The following is a 15,905-nucleotide window of genomic DNA, read 5'->3' on the forward strand; positions in this document are numbered from 1 at the left end:
GCTATTCACTATATCTTTATCTGTCATTTGCAATGGCTATTTACAAATCCAACAGTATACTAAGGTATATAGCTGAATATGTTTTTGGAGGTGAGGACAAGGAGAGAAGGGTGTGGCTTTGTTCCTGGCTCCCCACTTTGCCTCTGCCTCCTGACTACCCTGAGGTGAGCAACAGCCTCCCACTGTACACTTCTGCTGTGCCATTCTCGCGCATTCCAGACATTAAAGAGAAGAAACCCGAAGCCAGTAAGGCTACTGGCAGTGGCACTGGTAAAAAGGGTAAGGTAAAGGCAAAAAAAGTCCAAGAAGGAGCAGCCTTACTACAGCTGAAATCCTGTCCTGGTTAGAGGAATTGGTAGATACTCTTGATCTGCTATGTATCCCAGAAAGGCTCTCTACAAGACAAAGTGCACAGCTATTAAATCGAAGGCTGAGAAGAAAAAGGAGAAAATCGTTGCTACTATCACAAAACCAGTCTGTGGGGACAAGAATGGAGGTACCCAGGTAGTTAAGCTTTGAAAAAACCTAGATACCACCCTTCTGAAGATGTGCCCTGACAGCTGTTGGGCCATGGCAAGAAACCCTTCAGTGAGAATGTGAGGAAACTTTGAGCTAGCATCACTCCTGGCACCATCTTGATCATCCTCACCGGGTATCACAGAGGCAGGAGAGTGGTCTTTCTCAAGCAGTTGGCCAGTGGCTTGCTACCTGTGACTGGGCCTCTAAGCCTTAATTATGTTTCTTTATGAAGAACACACCAGAAATTTGTCATTACCACCTCTACAAAAATTGCCAGCAGCAAAGTGAAAATCCCCAAACATCTCACTCATGCTTACTTCAAGAAGAAGTTGTGGAAACCTAGACCAGGAGAGTGAGATCTTTGACATTGAGAAAGAGAGATACCAGATTTCAGAGCAGTGCAAGGTAGATCAGAAAGTGGTGAACTCACAGATTTTAGCAAAAGATCAAAGCTGTTCCTCAGTTCCAGGGCTACCTGTGATCCATTTTTGCTCTGACAAATGGAATTTAGCCTCATAAATTAATTTTCTAAATTTCTTACTAAGAACCTAATTAAATAGCTGATACATTAATTAAAAAAAAGGGGGGGGCTGGCCAAGTAGCTCAGCAGATTAAAGGACCTGTAAGCAGGCACAGGGGCTGGGGTTCAATCTCGGGGCCTGCTGTGCCATCCCTCAACTCCAGAGCATGCTGAGATGGCGACTGAGACCAGGCATAATGGCACAAGCCCATAATTCCAGCTCTTGAGAGGCTGTAAACAGGCGGATCACTAGAGTCCGATCCAGTAGTGGGACCCTTGAACGCCCTGTAGATCCTTCTTTAAAATATAACAAAAAAAAGAGAGAGAGAGAGAGATAATAAGTAATGTTGCTATGAGCACTTCAGTGTGAGAGTAGTGTGAGTAGATACACAAGAATAGAACTGCTGAGTCACTGCGGAAAATTTGTGTTCAATATCTCAGGAGAGTTGGGGAGATAGCTCAGTAGAGGGCCTGAGTTCAATCCCCAGTTCCAGGAAAAAAAAAAAAAAAAAAAAAAACTTAGGAAAGTACCGAAGTACTTTCCAAAGCAGTAGACCATCTTATACTCCCCTTCAGCAGTGTTTGAAGAATACTGTCTGTGATTATAAGTTCTTATGATCTAGGTATATACACTGAAGTATTAAGGGCTAAAATGATAACAAGTTTGGGATCTAATTAAAAATAGCCTGTGAGTGGGGGAAGGTAGCTCACATAGATGAAACACGGTAGGTCACAGCTTGACAATGGCAACAGTGTTAATAGTAGTATCAGTCACTTCCTATGGTAAGAACTTACTGTATGTTAGCGCATTTAATCACTACACTCTAAAGAGGAAGCTATTATTAGTGTTCCCATTTCAGAGATAAAAAAATGAGAGATCTAGAAAGCTTATGGTATATGGCCAAGTCAAAACTATAATCAAAACAGGCCATACGAGTCTGTGCTCTTAACCACTGGGCCAAATTCTCTAATAAGTAAAGATTTCTCCTACAATTCAAACAATAAAGACAAAAAAAAATATATAAAAGTTCACATGGCTTCTATAAAAATGTTAAGTAGAAAATCAATGTTAACTAAATGTAAATGTATACATATATTGTAATAACCTATTATCTCTGGGTGGTACAATATGAATGATTTCTATTCCTTTTATTTAGTTGTATAGTCTACTTTTAATACATTGATCAATATATTAATATTGAACACTTGGCTATATTAAAGGTTGATAGCATAATAATTCAAACAAATAAAAAAAATACACTGAATGAGTTCTATGTGACAGGCCCTAATCTCAGTGCTAGAGGCATAAATTTGATTAAAACCTGGAAAAATAGAAAGGCGAGTCCAGAGTGACAAGTTGGGTATTTTAGTACTGTAGCAGAGCCTTTCCTTTGGAGCAGTCATCGTACTGAGGGCTGCCTGAAGGACAAGACGTTCTGCTGATCTGAGGGAATGAGGATGACAAATGACTTCTGACTAAAACCATTTCATCGAATGACACAGGCACTTCTTGATTAAAAATGAAGGCCATGCTTTAAATGCCAAATCATTAATTTCTCTTACCTCAGATTTCATCAACTTCAAATATCCTTCTTAAATTTCTAAAACTTGAAAAGTAGATTAGGGGAAAACAAAGAAAACTTGTCTTGTGATATCAAAATATAATTAGACTGTACAAAATCCTTACATATATATAGTGGTTTTTACTGATATTTCAGTGTGGTTTGATCATAATCAACATTCTTAAAATTTCATCTTAAAGGTAGTTCTAAAAACTTACTGACAAACTAAATCAAGGGTAGGCAAACTACAACAATAGGTGGCTTGTTTTCCAAGAGTGGTTTTTAAGTTAAGACTGCTTTTTTACATTTTGGGAAGGGGACAGAGAGTCCGAAGCAAAGAACTATATATGTATGTATGGCTGGCATACTAAAGTAGTATCTGGCCTTTTACAGAAAGCGTTTGCTCACCCTTGAAAAATCTCTGAATGGATTTTGTTCATACTGAAGCTAAAATTAAAAGTCTTCTAACTGCTGTGGAACTCAGACCAGACATTAGAACAGTTACTTGCTTACAGTACACAGGATTAAGAGTAAAAAGGGTCTCAGAGAAAATAAGCAAGAGTAAACAGCTCAGAAAGATGCGGGTTTTGTGGAAGGTAAGGGAATTGAAAGGAATAAAGTTAACACAGAGAGAGCATATGAAGTAGTCTTAAGGATGTGATAATAAGCTGCTTTAGTCATAAGGTAATTAGCGATATTAAGGACTTATAGGTGTGAAAAGTAGGTCTACTGGGAAAACTGAGTCTCATCCCTGACTGTACACCCAAACTCAGGGAGCAGAAGGGTGGGAGACCAAGAACTAGGCAGTGGTGGTGAGCCTACGGCACCAGTAACACAGCAGGCTGTTATTGCTGAAACCTCTAAAAGGTTTACCAACAGGGAACAGACTAAACTCCAATCTCCGTTCAGCTCTTCCCAATGCATTATCTGCCCCTCAGCACAGGACAACGTTAACCTGGAAATGTACTACTATCAGCTGTCACAAGTTAGTTCTAATGAGTTCACAAGGCACTGAGTCTCTTCAGGAGCTCCCCTCTTTCTCTCACTTATCAGTTATTTTTGGGAAAGAACTGCACAAAGTGTTATGCTGCTCTTACGGAGATGGAGGAAAGGGTAGATAACCAGTTCGATTTCCTACAAGATGTGGGGACACTAAGATAATGTTGACCAAACATCGTTAAAATAAACCTTAAGATATCTAATAACTTTCTAGCAATCAGACACATCAAATTCCAATTAACTTACCTGGTTCCAATTTTATTACTTTGATTGCTGCTAATTCACCAGTGTTAACATTCCGTGCCTAAAAAAAAGGAAAACAATTATTGTGATACAAGTTTTCATAAGAAACTTTATAAAATGGCATGTAAGCTGAGTACTTATTTTTTAAATACACAGGCAATGCAGAAATGATTTTTATTTACAAAGCAAATAGTATTATGTCCTTCACAATAAATTTCAACATTAAATCATGTACAAACATAGGATTGGCACTAGTTAATACACAGGGCTTAGTGCTTGTGTCAGGCAGTATTGTGACATTTGTATTAATTCATTTTCATTCTCAAAATACTCTTATGAGTAATACTACTGTGTTGCAAATGAAGAAATAAGCACAGAGAAGCTAGAAATCTTGTCAATGTCGTATACCTGGTAAGTGACACAACTGGGATTCAAGCCCAGGCAGTATACTCCAGACAGAGTCTGTGCCCTTAAGCATGACACTACATAATCATTCAGTCAGATTTTTTTTTTTTTTGCTCCGAATGCCTTCAGGGCAGGTTTGGCTGGCTTGAGTTGTGGGGATTGAACCACAGCAACCTGAGCCTGACTGCTTTGTTAAGGCAGCCACTTAAAGAACTGAGCTAAGGGGCTGGCCCCCTACATAACCATTCATTCAAACGCAGGTAAAACTTATGAGTTCATTCAGTGGCCTTAATTTCTTATTTAAAAAACTTATAATATAAAGGTTAATGTAATCATATCATTATGAAAAAAGCCCCCTTGCATCCTTTTAATTCTATCTGATAATGCAGTCAAATAAATATATTCAAGACAGAAATATGTAGTACTGGGATTGAACCCAGGGCTTTGCCCATGCTAAAATACCCTAGAACTGGGCCGGGAGATGGCTCAATAGAATAAGCACTTGCCTGGCAAGCACAAGGGCCTGAGTTCAATCCCCAGTTCCGCAAAAAAAAAAAAAAAAAAAAAAACCCTAGAACTGAGCTACATCCTGAGTCCTTTTTTATATTTTTAATATTTTTATTTTATTTAGACATTTCAGTTTCTTATTATAAATCTCTAAGCCTCTATGCTTGCTACAAAAGAAAATATAAATTGAGTAGCTAATAAATTGAATAGGCAGGGGCTGGAGAGATGGCTCAGTGGTCTAAAGCACCTACTTGAAACAAGCTTGGCAAAGCACAGGGACCGCGGTTCGATCCCCAGCACCACATGCCAGCCAGACCCGCCCCCTGGTGGGCTGAGCTGGCCACACACACACACAATAAATAAATGTAATAAATAAAAATAAATAAATATTTAAAAAAAATAAAATAAAATAAAATAAAATAAAATTATAAAAAAAAATAAATTGAATAGGCAAAGTTTTAATGTAGTATATTATAGACATGGCATTTGAAGTCATTTGTTATAGGATAAATCTATCAGTGGTTTCTAAACTATTATGGCGGGCCCCTTCCAAAGGAGTGTGGTGGGGGTCCTTCCACCAGAACAAAAGAGGACAAGATGGCAGAATTAGCTCATTACACATATCTAGTTCTAGCACAGACTGGTAATGAAGACTGTACCCAGTCAGGATGTAGTTTGTTAGTGTGGTACCACATAAGGGAGACAGGACACAAAAATTGTATGAAAGGCCACGCTCTGGCATGCTTCAGCTCAGCTTTTGGATGTGACTCTGCTGAATCAGCCCTGGCAGGAATAACTGCTACTTCCTGGAAGAAGCCCCTGCAAACATCCTGCTGCACTAACTACTCAGGCAGCTTCTTCGGGGGCGGCTGCAATGAACTGCAGGTAGGATGTGCCAGCTGGCAGGGCCTGCTCTCATTTCTCGCTTCAACTACCCTGATCTACTTTGCATACTGAAGTTTTCAATAAGCTTTGAACTGAGGGGTACCTTGCATACCTTCACTGAGAGAAAGCCTTTCACCACCCTCCCCTTCTATTAGTTGTGAACTTAAGACCCTCTGCTACCTTTGTGTTTTATTTTGAAATAAGACCTAAGTTACCTGGGTAGGCTATGAACTTGCAATCCTCCTGCCTGAGCCTCCCTAGAGCAGTAAAGATTACAGACATAGTCTACCATACCCAACTCACAAGTCAAATACATTTTGCAAGCTCATATTAGAAATAAAAATAGCCAGGCATGGTGGTACAGATCCATAATCGTAGCACTTGGGAGGCTGAGGCAGAGGATCACTGTGAGTTAGAGGCTAGCCTGCACTACACTGTGAGTTTAAGATCAGCCTAAATTATAGAGCAAGATCTTGTCTGAAAAAGCAAATAAATGTTCAATGGGAAAGAAGAACTGGGATAAGGAAAAGGACAAATAAAAGAAGGGAAAAAGATATATTTAAGCACATATGCAGAATAGTTTGGATAATTATACTGCCAATTTCTGTTGGTCTTTTGAAAGGAGCAGTTAACACATTTTTTTCTTTTCTTTTGAATTTCTTGCAACTTTTTTGTTATTGTTTTGTTTTTCTTAAACCAATCTTGCATGTTTGTATCTGGTGACCTGAATAACTAATTTGAAGATAATATACAATACAGCAACCACTGTTGAATTCCTATTACTTTAGTGAAATTTTGTATCGTTTCTAATACTGTTTTTTTCTATCACTATTTTGTATTCCTTAATAAATAAAGCAAATAAATACTTAAATAATAGATTACTGGTTATTCCTGTTATTCACATTTGGTGAATTCACAATTGGTATTCACAAAGCAGAAAGTGGCTTTAAGTTTGAACAAATATAGCACTGTTTGTTAATGTCAAAGTCTTTATTAAACTGGATCAGAGTTTTGAAATCATTTTAAATCTGAACTGAAACAAACTTTCATGTCAATATGAAACTCTGATCACAGGAAGAGAGCCATTCATGTGAGCAGCATTTTTCTCAGCTGCAACACTCCCTTTCTAATGGATTAGTGAAGATCTGTGAATCATCTGTCAAGAGCTGATAACACAATTAACAAAGGAATCCTCCTATTGATAACAGGGTAGTAGGAATATAAGGATATAAAGCTATAAGGCAGTGCCATCATTAAATACAAAATTTTATCTTTTAACTCAAAAAACAACAAACATTAAAAGAGCTTCCCATACAAAGTAACAGAAAAAAAATAAATGTAATTTACAGGAGAAAGTCATTTAAAAATTATTCCTTCATATAAAATCTTCATAAATGATAAAGGTATGCCCACTTAGGGGCAGTAGTATAAACGACTGAACACTTATTTCAAACTGAATTGAAATTCTCACTAAATGTTAAGATAGAAGTTTCAAACAGTGCTGCACACATTTTTTTCCCGTCCCCTTCCTTGCTCGAGGACGAACAGATACATAAATGAGCCAGAATCCCATTCGGGAGCATCTGCAAAGGAAGGCAGGGTGGACCTGTAGAAGAGTCAAGTATCTCACTTCAACTTTAGTCATAAAGCTCCTCAAACACTACCATTACTTACCTCTGCTCATACTGACATCTTTCCTCCTTGATATTGTCCTGCAAACTACATCTCTTTTTGCATCTTCTGCAAGTAAGACAAGATGCTTTTCTCTCCAATTCTCAGTATTTTAAAGTCATACAATGGCTTTTATGCTTAATGGAAACAAATTCAGGACTGAAATGTAGTTCAGTGGTACAGCACTAGAGGATGTGCCTGCCCTGGTTCAATCCCCAACAGCACAAAAGAGGAATGAGGGGAAAGGAAGGAAGAAACTTCATGTATGAGTGCTATTATTGAACAGCTCAGCAGTGCAAACTTACACAAAGCTATGGTGGTTTATAGCTGAAATTTTATTCCCTGTATCCACAGGAGGGCACACTATTCACAAGTTATACAGTGTCTGTCCAAAACAGTTGCTGTACACAATGTACTCTGCTAAAAACAGATTTACAAATAGTTAACACCAGCATATACTCAATAGAAAAACCCTAAAATTAAACTATTAAGTAGTTTACCAGTCAGTATTTAACCAAAGTCAGTATTTACTACCAGCTTCACTGAGGACTGTATTCCAAAATGTCTATCAACCAAGAATTTTCTAATGATGACTGCTCTTTTGGCTTTCTATGATGTCTGAAATCTTTTTATTTTTTTATTTTATTTTAAGTTTTTTATTTTTTATTTTGAGACATGGTCTCACTATGCAATTGAAGCTGGCCTTGAACTCATGTATGTAGCCCAGGCTGGCCTCAAACTCACTCAGCCTCCTCAGTGCTGGGATTACAGGTGGGTGCCACTCCACCAGGCTGAAACCTTTTCTGATATGTAATTTATCTGTCAGTACTGCTATTTCATTAAAGGGGGCTTTAAAAAAAAAAAAAAGACTTTCAAGAAACTTCTATTTCTGAGTCATTCCTTATCAAAATTCAGGTTTATTAATGAAAGGTCTTTAAAGTACAAAGATCCCAATCTTTTAGCAAAACAAATCGTATTTTGCTATATTTAACTTTTTTCCTGAATAATAGGGATGAACTCAAGACCTCCATACTAAGCCATGTTCCCAGCCATTTTCTACTGTTAACTTTTGTGACAGAGTCTCACTGCGTTGTTAAACTGCCCATGTTGGGCCTGTACGTGTGATCTTTAGCCCCTGCATTCCCCGGGCTGGGATCACAGGCCTGCACCACCACCCCAAGCTTGCTGTACCTAATTTGACGCTGATATAATATCTCTAATTTTTGCATCTACTGTTTTTAATTTACCTGAAGGAATTTTTAAAGAAAATGACAGCAAGGTAGATACTATGATGTTAACATGTATAAATTGAGTATCAGTGACATAAAACTTTCATCTTCCTAAGGACAGAAAACTGAAGGGGGCTGTGGAGATAGCTCAGTAGAATAAGTGCTTGCCTGGCAAGTGCAGGGTCCTGAGTTCAATCCCCGGTACCGAAAAGAAAGAAAGGAAAAAAAAAAAAAAGAAAAGAAAACTAGAGTAAATATTCTGAGCATCTAAATCTAGTCTTCTGCCCCCTCACTGATATGACCATCCCTTCACATGCTTCCAAGTGAGGCTCTAAGGCATCATGTTAAGCACAAAAACCCAAATTTCTCTGTAATGGCTAACTTGGGATAGAATCTTTTCACTACGTATAATTTAGTACTTTTTAGTACACACAGACTTTTGAAATCATCATTGATGGATCTCAGAACCTTTCATCACCCCAAAAAGAAAACTCCGGCCTCATTATGGGTCTCTCCTTCTGTTCTCAGTTCCTGGTAACTACTTTCCTTCTCTGTGGGCTTGCACATGCTGGAAATTTCCCATAAATAGGACCAAACAATATTTAGTCTTTTGTAACTGATTTCTTTCAAGTAGCAAAGTATTTTCAGATTCTTCTATATGGTACATTCATACATCTATTACTGTCAAACAAACAATTCATTAGATGAAAATATCACATTTTGTTTAACCACTGAAGGATATATATATATGTATATGTGTATATATATATGGGTTATTTATACATTTTTGGCTGCTATAAATAATGCTGCTATGTACCTTAAAAATTTCTGTGTGGATCTATCTTCAATCCTTTTTTTCCCACATAGCTAAGGTAGGAAATGCTAAGTTGTACTATGTTTAACTTCCTGAAGAACCTTTGAACTGTTTTGAAAGTATTTATACTACTTTACACTGTCACCAGCAAGATTTTGCTTTAATTGGAACTGTCATACCAATTTGATTTGAAACTGTCTCATTGCTATTTATTTCTCAATGAAATTATGGGAAAAAAAGAAAAAAAAGATTTTACTTTAGCCATCTTATTCACTACAAAGTGGCATCTCAGTATGGTTTGATTTACGTTCACTAAAGGCTGATAGCACATTTTCATAACTTATTTGGCATCAGAAATCTTTTGTAAGAATGTCTACTCAATTCTTTGCCCATTTTGTTTATTGTGAATGTAAAAACTCTTTATTAGAAGCTGTTGCAGAATTCCATTTGTTTTGGTGACCTTCTGGAGGTCACTCCAGTTACTTAGGACTAATTTGGGAAAGGATTTTTCTGAGATGACTATATGCTAATTGTTATCTCCAACTATCAAAAAAATGTTCCTTGATGTAGGACTGGAGGTAGGCACCCAAGTGATCAAAAAGCAACCATGAGAAGCCAGACTAGGTCTAGGTACCATTATACCAAGTAAGTTAAGAGCAGTTATAAATTTTATAAAGCTGAGTACTGTGTCCTAAGCACCCTAGGATTTTCTAAAACATAGGGAAAAGGGATGACCAATGTGAGACAGAAGGTTCTAAAAGGAGAATTTAAACATGTGAAGTTGAGTCAGTCCTACTCTGCCAGTAACAAGCACTGGGATCCCAACAAGAAATGCCCTCTGGGTGCTACTCTCATTCTCAATTTTAAAGCAAGATGGTAGAAACAGGCTTGTAAGGTTTCTTCTATGTAAATATGCACATCAAGTAATTCTGGTCTAATTAGATTCCAAACACAAGGCCAACAGGCAAGGTATATAAAAATCATATAAGGAATTTAAAGACAAAACATTGCTACTAGTTTTGAATCAAATGATTGAGAATGGAACCCAGGAATCTACATTTAAAGCTATTGTAGTGAGGGCCAGCAGTATAGCTCAGTGGACTAAATGCTTGCTTAGGTAAGCACAGGGGCCAGGGTTTGATCCCTGGCACCGCATGCCATGCCAGCCCTGCCCCTGAGTGCGCTGAGGTGGTGATGGAGTCCGGGCATGGTGGTGCATGCCTGTAATCTCAGCACTAGGTAGGCAGAAATCAGCAGGATCACTACGAGTTCGAGCTGCGTAGTGAGACCCTGAACACACACACACACAGACACACACACCACATACAAGCTATTGTAGTGACACACAGCTAGGTTACAGTACTCACCATTTGAATTTTATAAAATGTAACTATCAGCTTCTAGGTCTAAAAAGTTTTTCATAAATGGTGTCTTCCTGAAGATACCTTTATACAGAGGTTTAAAAGTCAGATGGATTACAACATAGAAAAGGAATGAAAAAGGACATGGAAAAGCATGAGGAAAGGCTTTCCAGACTTCCGAGTGCACCGGGAGGCCAAACCTCAGGGTGCCTCCCATACAAACACTCCCTTTCAGCGGGAAGTGGGATAAACCACACTCACTGACTAAGGACTAGTGTACTTTTATGTTTGCTTTTCCAAAGTTAATTGGACTAGAGACTTGCCTATTACAAAGAAAATCGATTTACAGGAAGAATGATAGGGTGAACATAACCCTAATCTGCCCAGGGCACTCCTAATTTATGCCTACTGTCTTAGTGTTATTATTAATTGTGCCCATTTTCATCCTCAAATAATTATTTGGATAAATTATATGGTCAATCTACCAATACATCTTAAGGAAGGAAAGGAAAGGAAAGGAAAGGAAAGGAAAGGCAAAGGGAAAGGAAACGAACAAAGAGAAGAGATTCCCTAAAGGATCAGAAAACATGCCTGCTTTTACAAAGTTTTATTTGTGCACAAACACATCATCTGTTTAAGTACCATCAATGCCTGCTTTCTAAAACAATGGCAGAGCTAAACATTTCAGAGAGTTCTAAAAGCCTGAAGTTCTGATTACTATCTGGCCCTTTGTTAGACAAGTTCAGTGAAACCTGCTCTTAAATACTACTGTTTAAAAGAACTTTCTACACCGATGTCAATGTTAGGTATCTTCACTGTTCAACGAATTATATCACATGTACCTATTAAACAGCTGACATAAAGCTGGTACAAGAATTTAATTTTGAGCTGGCCAGATAGTTCACTGGACTAAAGCGCCTGCTTAGGCAGAGTGTAGGGGCTGGATCACCACAAGCTGTGCCAGCCCTGGCCCTGGGACACGCTGAGGCTGCGACTGAGACTGGGCGTGGTGGCGCTCGCCTGTAAATCCCAGCACCTGGGAGGCTGAAAACAGGAGAATCACTACAAATCTGATCTGTGTAGTGAGACCCTGTAGACTCTGCACTAAATACATAAAGAAAGAACTGCATTCTGTTCAATTATATGTACACATGCGATGAAATACTTAAAAGCTGAGGGTTTAAATTTTAAAGAATGAGACAGTAAGATGGATTTTCCTCCTGTCCTTGCTCTCACATCCTTTCTTTCTTTTCTGGCAGTAGTAGAAACTGACTCCGAGGCCTTAATGCCATGCTACATCCCCAGGCCTCTTTTTAAATTCACGTATTATTTTGAGACACAGTATTGCTAAATCACTAAATTGCATAGGCGGGGCTCAAACCTCCTGCCTCGGCCTCCCAGAGTGCTGGGATTATAGGCATGGGTGCCACACTAGCTTTTTTGTGGACAGTTTTAGTGGTTTTAACACATGTACAGAAGTGTGCACCATCCCCATCAGGAAACAAAACCTTCTATTACCACAAGAACTTCATTGAACTTATAGTCTCCTTAATTCCGAGGAACCACTGATTTGTTCCCTGAAACTATATTTTTGTAATTTTGTTTCAGAAGTCATATAATAATGTGAATATCTGACATATACATGTTAATAGTGTAACAAATAATGTAGCAACTAACGTAAATATATATTTACATTATATATAACCTTTAAATATATAATCTCTTGAGACTTGCATCAAGTTGTTCCATAGGTCATCAGCACATTCCCTTGTATTGTCAAGTAATATTCTATTGCATGGATGTTATCACAGTTCTGGGTTGTTTATAGGTATTTTGTGGTTTTGTTATTTTTTTTTTAGGCAGGGTCTTACTATGTAGTCCAGGCTGGCCTTACCTGGGTATCTTCCTGCTTCAGCCTCAAGGGTGGGTGGGGATTAGGGCATGTGCCACCACTCAGCTGTTGTTTGGTTTTTACAAATATGAACAGGGTTCCTATACATATTTGTGTATAGGCTACATAGACACTCAGGAGTGGAACTGGATCATTTCATATGATAGGTATGTACTTTTAAGAAACTATCAAACCATTTCTAGAGTGGCTGTACCTACTCAGCAGCAATGTATGAGAGTATTGGCTACCCTATATATATCATTGCTAGTAATTGCATTATATATTTTCTTTTAGCTATTAAAGCAGGAGTGTTATGCTATCTTATGGTGGGTTTAGTTTATATTTTCTTAATGACTAGTTATGCCCTATTTATATGTTCATTTATCATCGTTTGGTGAAGCAGCTTCTAGACTTGCTTACGTTTTAATTAGGATACTTGCTTCATTAGTTTTAAGAACTTTTAGCATAAGATTTGTACATTAGATACATATCATTTGAAAGGTGACTTAAAAATATTTTCTCCCAGTCTGTAGTTTGGGTTTTAATAATGTATTTCGATATCCGGCCAAACCCAGGCCCTGAGAGTGTAGGGGAGAGCTTCTGCTCTGTCTTGCGCCTGCCTGCCACTCCAGGCCCAGGCCCACCTCATGAGAGAGGTACTTCCCCGCCCAGCCAGACCCAGCGCAGCCTGCCCTCTGAGTGAGAACTTCCACCGCGCCTTGGGCCCTCCATATCCGACCAACCCCAGGCCCTGCAAGTGTGGGGAAGAGCTTCTGCTCTGTCCTGCGCCCACCCGCCGCTCCAAGCTCAGGCCCGCCACGTAAGAGGCCTTTGCCCTTGTTATCCAGACCAACCCCGGCTGGCCAGACCCAGCGCAGTCTGCCATCTGAGTAAGAACTTCTGCCGTGCTCTTGGGAGTCCTGCAGACCCACCAAAACACAACACTGGTGAGTGTGTGGAAGAGCTGGGCTCTCTTGCCCCGCTCCTCATACCCCTCCAGACCCAGCCCAGACCTACCATACAGGCTTGAGGTAAAACCCTGCAGCTAAAGTCCCCCCAGTGAGACTAGGGTCAAAACCACACAGCTAATCCAGGAACAGAGGTGTACAGCAGGCCTACCTCCAAGGGCAACAACAGTAAAGAGCTAGGCACAGTAGCCTAACCCAAGCCAGACACAACTCCATGAACTAGAACTTGGTATATCAGTACCTGAATTTCATTAAGTGATAACAAAATTGCACCAAAGCTCTACACCAAAGGCCACAGGTCAGTGTTAAACAAAATGATAAAGACAAGCAAAATGCAATCTCAGGTCTCAAGCCCACCCATAACAAGTGCAGAGGGCACTAGCTCAGCTGAAATAAATGAATCAATAGCGTCGGAAGTAAATAAACAACAGCAGAAAGATATAGAGGAACTCAGAGCAGAATTAATGTCTGGAATTGAAAAAAAAAAAAAAGAAAACTCTGAATTTATAGCAGCTGAACTTCAGAATCAAATGCAGAAACATATGGAGGAAACACAATGCCCAACCAGAACAAATGCATTGGACACTAGCTTAGCTGAAATACATTAATTAATAGCGTTGGAAGTAAATAAGCAACTACAGAAAGGTTTAAAGGAACTCAAAGCAGAATTAATGTCTGAAATGAAAAAAGAAATCTCTAAATTCATAGCGCTTGAACTAAGGAATCAAATACAGAAACATAAAGAGGAAACCCAATCTGTAAGAAGCTCTGCAGTAAAAGAATTAATAACTGCTTCTAAAGAAGACATTGATAAAAAAAAATACAGGAGATTAAAAAACTGATGGGTTCCTTGAATGAGCAATACAGGAAAGAAATAGATCGCATGAAGCAGAGTCAAAGAAATGTAGAGGACCTTAAAATCTCAATTACAAGCCTGAAAAACCGTTTGAGCGAAAGTAAAGACAGAGTTTTAGATCCTGAAGAAGCTGGTGCAGCTAGTGAAGAAAGGATCTCTTAAAAACAACTAGGAGGCAGGAAAAAAATAATTCATCACCTGCAAGACGATGCAAAGATGAACAATGTGAGACTAACAGGCATCAATGAGAAAGAAGGAGTCAATACAAATGATATAAAAAGAATATGGGCAGAATAGCAGAAAACTTCGCAAATATGAGGAAACAATCTGATACTCACGTAACCGAAGCATACAGAACTCCAAATAACTTCAACCCAATTAAAAACACACCGAGACATGTAATAGTCAAGATCCCAGAAATCCAACACAAGAATATCATACTGAAAGCCGCTAGAGAAAAGAAGCAGATCACATTCAAAGGAAAACCCATCAGAATTATGGCTGACTTCACTTCACAAACCACGAAGGCAAGAAGAGCATGGAGCAGAGGACTTCAAGTTCTCTATGAAAACAAATTCCAACCCAGACTACTATACCTTGCAAAACTCTCTTTTAAGTTTGATGGAGAAGTGAAATACTTTCATGACAAAGGACAACTAAAGAATTTCATGATGGCAAAACCAACCCTACACAGGATTCTGAAAGATGTTCTAGAGAGAGACCAAAATGATCAGAACTCCACCAAAGAGAACAGAAGAAACCCATTAAACAGGACAAACAATTAAACACAGGAGAAAAAAGTTACGAAACAGCATTCAAATAACATGTCAATCATAAGTCAACACATCTAAATAATAACCATCAATGTAAATGAACTCAATTCACTAATTAAGAGAAAGAGATTGGCACAGTGGATTAGGAAACAAAACCCAACAATATGTTGTATACAAGAAACACATTTAACTCATAAAGAAACTCACAGGCTAAAAGTCAAAGGATGGAAAACAATACTATACGCCCCAGCACTTCAGAAAAAAGCAGGGGTAGCAATCTTGATCTCAGACAGTCTCAACTTCAAACCAGGAATGATCAAACGAAATAAAGAAGGCCACTATATACTAGTTATATATATTCAAGAGAAAGAAATAATAATCATAAATACGTATGCACCAAACACGGGAGCACCCAACTATATAAGACAAACTTTAATAGAATGAAAAATCTAATATTCAATACAACAATCTCAACAGGAGACCTTAACATCCCCTTATCCCAAATAGATCAATCAGACAAAAAGTTAGCAAAGAAGTAGCAAAACTAAACCAGAGCTTGGAACAAATGGACTTGGTAGACATACACAGAGTGTTCCACCCAACCACAGCGTAATACACATTTTTTTTCAGCTGCACATGGATCATTTTCTAAAACAGATCACACACTAGTACATAGGTCATGCTTAAGTATATGCAAGAAAA

At 38.5% G+C, this 15,905-nt stretch overlaps 1 protein-coding gene across 2 annotated transcripts in view; it reads right to left on the minus strand.

Moving 5' to 3' along the window:
* The window catches only part of Map4k3 (mitogen-activated protein kinase kinase kinase kinase 3), a 202,518-nt gene that overhangs the window by 122,006 nt on the left and 64,607 nt on the right, over nt 1-15,905 (minus strand). For both annotated transcript variants that reach the window (XM_004627636.2, XM_004627635.3), the window contains exon 2: nt 3,847-3,904. In XM_004627636.2, the coding sequence (XP_004627693.1) occupies nt 3,847-3,904 (58 nt within the window). The remainder of the gene's footprint in view (nt 1-3,846; nt 3,905-15,905) is intronic.

This window comes from Octodon degus, unplaced genomic scaffold (assembly GCF_000260255.1).
Source record: "Octodon degus isolate 3935 unplaced genomic scaffold, OctDeg1.0 scaffold00020, whole genome shotgun sequence".
Classification (NCBI taxonomy): domain Eukaryota; kingdom Metazoa; phylum Chordata; class Mammalia; order Rodentia; family Octodontidae; genus Octodon; species Octodon degus.